The following is a 6,628-nucleotide window of genomic DNA, read 5'->3' on the forward strand; positions in this document are numbered from 1 at the left end:
TTATCTTAAATATAATTGAGTGTCATGTAAAAATCCTTGCTTATCTCACTGAATTCTGCTCTATATCTCTATTTTCATTACAACAAAATGATAACTAGCTGATACATTCTTTCAATAAAGCATGTTATATAAAATTTTTTGATTCACTAAGCAATAAATAAAGGCAACAGTAGTATACCGCTGTTCCAAACTCATAAATCGATTGCGAAAAAAAACCAAATCCGGGTTACAGACTAAAACTGAGGGAAACGCATCAAATATAAGAGAACTACGACACAACATAAGCAAAACATTTTTTTTTTAATGTAACACACACAGAAACGAACTATAATATAACAATGGCCATTTGTTTTACTTCGTACGGGACATTTTAAGAAAACAAATGGTGGGTTGAACCTGGTTTTGTGGCAATAACATTTGTCAATGTGGTTACAATACATGTAATATAAGGTTCAACAAAAAAAGGTTTCATAACTAATGCAAATTATCACAACACTAGTTTATTCTCTGCGAGTAGCTGCCTGAAACTGACTTTGGATCCCAGGTTTCCAACGTACGATTATAAGCTCATTTCGTACATTTTGTTCACTGAGTACACCTCAGGTATGTGTTCAGAGGAAAACTTTGATTCTGGAAGTAATGCCGACTCTACACTGAGGACAATTTGTCAGTGCGGAAGTGCATTGCAAACATGATGTGAAATGTCCACATGGCATGATCACAACATTTGCGGAGGTATCCATACAAATCTTGCACATCAACGTTTCTCTAAGCTGACGAACTTCTTGTTCTAAAAATAAAATATGTTTTGTACTTCCTTATATCTTTTCAAAAGTATTTTCGTATACACAAAATTCTTTTTCTTTACTTTTGAAATGTATACAGACTGTAGCTGAGAAAATAGTCCAATAATAAAATCAATTTATTTACAAGATGTAAATCGATTTGTTAAGTTTATTTTTAGCCATTATAAAACCTTTAAAAAATATCAAAAAGGAGTATGCAATGTGAAACTATTTTCAAAAATAATTAAATACGAAAATGTTTTATTTATTTGTTAATTCGTTCTTGTATTTACTCAAAATTTACATACCAATACGTTGAATGTAACTGGGAGTTCTTTCTTCCATCGATTGGTCAGGTACATTGACATCTTGTCTTTGCTGTGTTGATTCTTCTGCAATATGATCAACAACTGTCAAGTCAAGAAGTCGATTTGTGAGTTGGCTGATATCAACACTCCTTAAACCGCTGTTTGTTTCGTGACAAAACTGATATGCTCTTTGGATGGAATCCATGTCGTACCCTAAATTCAGGACTGACTGGATATCAGCTGCTAGCCTGTCGACATTCTCATTTGAAGTACTATGTACGCTTGCTCTTTCGTCCTAAAAGTGAAACATTTTAAATCAAGTTAAGCCATAATATGTGCCTGATAATCGGACATTCCAGTATCGTATAGACATCTTTTGTCATGATCACTTATTGATTTACCAGAGCGAATGATTAAGTTAAGTTTTGCTAATAAAAAAAATATCAAAAATGTGTACCTACGCAAACACCAAATAATATATCAAAAACATTTCTATAAATATAACACTAATATTTCTGATATTTTTTTTTTATTTGATTTTTCTATAATTCTACAATAACAGATATTTTACTTTAATGTAGTATTTTAAGTAGGTACATAACGAAAATTGTAATTGTCTATAATTGTTTTATAATCTTTCCCAAACAAACACATTTAAATACTTACGTGGTGTTCATGAATTCTTGGTTGTTCCAGAAAGTCACAGCTAGATGATTTACGCATATGTTCTGTTAACGGGTCCTGTCCATGTTTCCAGTTCTTTATCAGAACTCCACAAGAAAAGCATCTTACAAAATCTTTATGACCTAAATATAAAAGTTACACAGTTTATATGGGATCCTTAAACGGTTCAAAACCACAGGCAATTGTTTTGGTACAAACGTTATCAAGATACATAATAAAAAATTTAAGTAGATATATTTTTGGTTTTTTTTTTCAGTAACAATTCTTTTAAAAATAATGAATTCAACGTTTTAGAAAAACCAAGAAACGTTGTGTGCATGATTAGACAAACAACATAACACTAAGAAATATTCATTTAAATAAAAGAAACTCTTCACGGCTTCATTGGAATAAAATATGAAAATAACACTTAATAAATTGCATCATTAAGCTTTCAATTAAAATCATGCAAATTTTCTAATTGTACATTTTTCTATGTTATAATGTATTCCAATTAAACATTTCAGAAGTTGAATATCCAGTCAAGATTTCCTCAATTTATGTGATAACTTGGTATTAGTCATACATAAAGATGTCTGATATTGCTTTAATATGTTATATGACACTAGAATAAAATATTCAGTCTGTCTGTCATTCTATCAGTCTGTTTATATTAATTTTAATCAATAAATTGAATTAAAAAAAAGTCCAAGTTTGAAGAAAGGTACAGAAAAAAATATCAAAAAAGTGTCATCTGAAGCCAACATAATTGAATAATTTAGCGTGCCAGTTGAATTACAAATGATTGGCTTCGTACCTTTCGTGTAATGTTATTAACATGAACCATAAGACACCAGTTAAATATTATCATTTCAAATGCTATTATGATTAAAAACTTACCCGCATAAAAAAATCCGGCTTCAGCTAAGTGATTAACACTTTGTCCAGTCGGAATCTGGGAACAGTTGAACGATTGTTTTCTTGTCATGTATGATGAATATTCTCTGTGTCTAATTCCTTTCCTAGGAAGTCCATGGTGTTGCCTTTGTTGAACAGTTCTCTGAAATTTAAAAATTAATTCAATTAGTTATATGTAAAGCTATTATACAGAACGTACGTACACGTGTTAAATTTTAGTAGCTGCGAAAATATAATGCCCTCGTAAACTATAAGCAATGTGATGATTTTAGATGATTTTAGAAAAAACAATTATTCAGTAAATTTCTTACTTCATAACCCATATCTTTCTTGATAAAATGTATTTCAAAGTATTGTAGCTACGACTTTAATATATATACATTTCCATTGCCTTTGACCTTTATAATAATAACGTCAGTGTTTTCCTGTTCTAAAAATAGCACATGTTTTTACCCGAACTATATATAAATTTTAACCACTACCGGTTTTTTTTTTTCGTTTTTTTTTTCGTGCAATGTTTGTTTTGTTTCTTTGTTATCTTTGGAACAGGGAGAAGTATTGCTATTTATACATTTCTTTCTATCAACAATACATATGATAAAAACATTTTATATTTGGATACAAGATCACTAATATCAAAAATATCTTTTTGAATCATTTTATAACATGTATAATTATAGTATTTTTTAATTGATTGTTTCTATCTATAAATCATATTATGTATTGAGCATAGAACAAGAATTGTTGCATGTGTTGATGTCTTTACAATTTTTTTAAATGAATTTAATAAGAGAGTACATGGAGTATACATATAGATAGATTTAAATTTTCAATTTAAACGATTTCAGTAATAATTAAAAACCAATTGTTCAGAGAACAATTGAAGGTCTTTCCATCAAAACAATGTATTTTGATATGAAAGTTGTGAAACTAAGTTTAAAATGTCAATTCAATCGTCAAATGATAGCTTCTAGTACGCTGATTCCAAAACTATTTGGTTTCCATACATTTTTTTTAAATAAGGGAGATAATTTGTTACTTCCGGTTTGAAAAATGTTACTTACGATTATATTTGAATATTTACTTGACACTGATTCCAAAAATATCTGGTTCTATATACTTTTATATTAATAAAGTACAAAAAATAGCTACTTCCGGTTTACAAAAGGTCACTTCTGGGTGTTTCTTTCAAGGTTAAATGGTTTGATACCTTTTTCCAAAAGTTTCATAGCTTTATCATGTATACATATAAAATAAAAGCAAAGGTCAAAATCTAGAACGTCAAATTAAGCTATGACCTTGAGATCAATTTCAAGGTCATGAACTAAGGACCTCAAATCAAAAGACCATAGGTCTTAATTATATTTGGTTAATGACTTATATCACCAAACACATATTTTTATATACAAGAGGGGAGAAAACTCCCTTTTACGTTCAACGTGCCCTTGCAATAAAAATTTATGTGTTACGACATGTCGCAACTAACAATTTAGTAAAAATAATTTGTTGATATCTTATACGGTCTTTGGATATAAGTGAAAATAAGCCAAATTCAAATATTAGAATATGACCTTGACCTTTGACCTTGACCTAATTTTCATTTTCTTGGACCAAGGACCTCAAATCAAAAGATCCTAGGTCTCTATCACTTATGGTTTATAAGATAGAAATGCATATCACTTATATCAGATGCATAAGGGGAAATAACTCATATGGAGCGGTCATATTGCTTCGGTCAAATAGGACAAATCATGCAAAGGATATAACGAGCAATTTTGTAAAATAAATTTGTTGTTATCTTTTACGGTTGCGAAGGAGTTGTGAGCACAAGGAAAACAGTGTTTGGGGAGATAACTCTTACAAAGAAAAGTATTCGGTTATGTAGGGTAAATTTCAAAAGCGCACAAACTGTTCGATATCATATACCAAATATCAAAGCGACATATTGCCAAACAAATGTTTATCGCAAGAACAAAATTAGGCGGAAGAAAGAAAAAAAAAAAAAATAATCAGAAGAAAAACAATAGGTCTTTCCACAGAAAAGTGGAAAGACCTAATTAGTCTTTGTTTAGGACAATTATGAATTTTTAGAGGTAATTTAAACTGTTAATTTTCCAAGAAAATCAGTGAGTGTAACAGGGTAAGGGTAAGTCAAAAGAAGCTAAGATTTTTTGTGAAATTAGTACATGTAGTAACAACCAAGACTTGATGAATAAATATCATTATGATGATAAAAACAACAATACATAAATATACGCTACCGACAGGAGATAGACTCATACAGATTAAATTTATCATTTTTTATTATTTTGTAGCACATGTGAGGCTTAACTTTTTTTATCTGATAAAAAAAATGCAGATATATATAGTGGTTAATAAGCACAGGTTCAAAAGTCATAAATCGATTGAGAGAAAAACCCATCTGAGTTACAAACTATAACTGAGGAAAACACATCAAGATATATTGTGCATGCCAATCACCCTTAAAAGCAGATAGATATCTATCATAGATATAGCAAAACTGTATTTCTAAAGGTCAATAATTACTATTTAAAAATATCTATCAAACGAATGTACCTTGTGGTTTTTGTAATTCTAATATATAGTTGATAAATTTCTAACTGCGAAAATTATTTTTTTACATTAATTATAAAGCCAAGAAATTTATACAAAACGTTGACATTAAATTGCAATGTTTACATGTTCAATGTTTACGACCTATTGTAAAGCAGTTTCTGGTATAAAATAGTATAGAATAAGATGCTTACCGATATGCAACTGTTTATACTTCGATTTTTTTAATATGCAAGTGGAATTTATCTAGCCTAAAATAAACATTTAATCGAAAACTTACGGGGAAAACCTACAGCTATAAATAGTCTCCGGGTTTGGAAAGGTTGAGTCAAGTCATTCACCGTAATTTAAACTGTAACACAGAAGTACAAGTTTAAAAATAGCAATTACCTTAATGAGATGAATTAAAAAAATTACCGGTCTAGCCAGTTTGGAAAAGAAAATGTTTCGTTTATTTCATCTGCATATTACATACAAGTTAATAAAATATTTGACGTATAATTCAAATTAAATCGATTTAAGAAGAAGAAGAAGAAAAAGAAGAAGAAGATGCTTTATTTCCCTAAAATGGGCTCACAAGGAGCATAATATAATATCATTGTAATATAATATTCTTTTACAAATATAATAAACAACACATAGTTACAAACACAAATAAGAAACAACAGTTATCACATATTAGTTTAGTTTAAACATATTTTATTTGCGTAAATGTGCAAAAGGGATGAGACACAAGTTAATCAAACTTATAAAGTCTTCTCCCATAACAATTTATAACAGTAGAATATTTACAAAGCATGCATACAAACAATACATTATGTATATATATATATATAACATATTTGAACTCTGAAAAGATGGTGTGTGATGATGTGAGTGGTAATACACAATATGCATGTATTTGCACTTTATTATGTTCTACATTACACAATTAGAAACCTCTTAGACTCTTTAATAAATTCATATACATTCTTTACAATTCTTTCATTTTCATCATTACTTAAAGACTTATCGCCGGAGGTTAAGGTGTTCAAATTTAGTAGAGAGTTATCTTGTAACCAATGTAGATTATTAAATAATTTGGTTCTTATATTCGAATAATTAGGACAATAAAAAAAGAAGTGACGTGAATCTTCGAACTTGGCACCACAACTACAAGACGGATCTGAAATAATGTTGACTCTGTTAAGATCATAGTTCAAAAAAGAAGCTGAGCACCTAAGTTGTGTCAATATAATATTGAGTTTACGATTGCCAAAGTCATAATGTTTTGGTACTTGGGCTTTTGAATTCAATTTAAGATTTTTTAGTTCGGTTTTAAATTTACCTAAAGAGTCAATGTTGCGTGTCACCACATTAAGGTTATTCCACAGTCGTATT

The 6,628-nt window shown here is 29.4% G+C and overlaps 1 protein-coding gene across 2 annotated transcripts; it reads right to left on the reverse strand.

The window, feature by feature from the left end:
- Positions 1–409: 409 nt before the first annotated feature.
- On the reverse strand, positions 410–5,514 carry LOC139493452 (baculoviral IAP repeat-containing protein 7-like). Of its 2 annotated transcripts, none has more exons than XM_071281860.1 (5): positions 2,986–3,061; positions 2,657–2,816; positions 1,760–1,899; positions 1,094–1,388; positions 410–790 (listed from the first exon to the last, which is right to left on the reverse strand). In XM_071281860.1, exons 1-5 carry the CDS (start codon positions 2,995–2,997, stop codon positions 612–614), a joined length of 786 nt encoding a protein of 261 aa, XP_071137961.1. In that variant the 5' UTR covers positions 2,998–3,061; the 3' UTR covers positions 410–611. The 2 variants fall into 2 exon arrangements, with proteins under 2 accessions (XP_071137961.1, XP_071137962.1); XM_071281861.1 differs by lacking the exon at positions 2,986–3,061 and adding an exon at positions 5,443–5,514 and having other exon boundaries at positions 411–790.
- Between the last annotated feature and the right edge of the window lie 1,114 nt (positions 5,515–6,628).

The sequence above is a fragment of the Mytilus edulis genome, chromosome 10 (genome assembly GCF_963676685.1).
Source record: "Mytilus edulis chromosome 10, xbMytEdul2.2, whole genome shotgun sequence".
Lineage (NCBI taxonomy): Eukaryota > Metazoa > Mollusca > Bivalvia > Mytilida > Mytilidae > Mytilus > Mytilus edulis.

What these genes read in the sequence shown, in the direction of transcription:
- LOC139493452 (XM_071281860.1), bottom strand. An exon ending in AGCCGGATTTTTTTATGCGG is followed by an intron (nt 1,900 to 2,656) that starts GTAAGTTTTTAA and finishes TTTTATATTTAG; the next exon opens with GTCATAAAGATTTTGTAAGA. An exon ending in CAGTTACATTCAACGTATTG is followed by an intron (nt 791 to 1,093) that starts GTATGTAAATTT and finishes TTTTATTTTTAG; the next exon opens with AACAAGAAGTTCGTCAGCTT.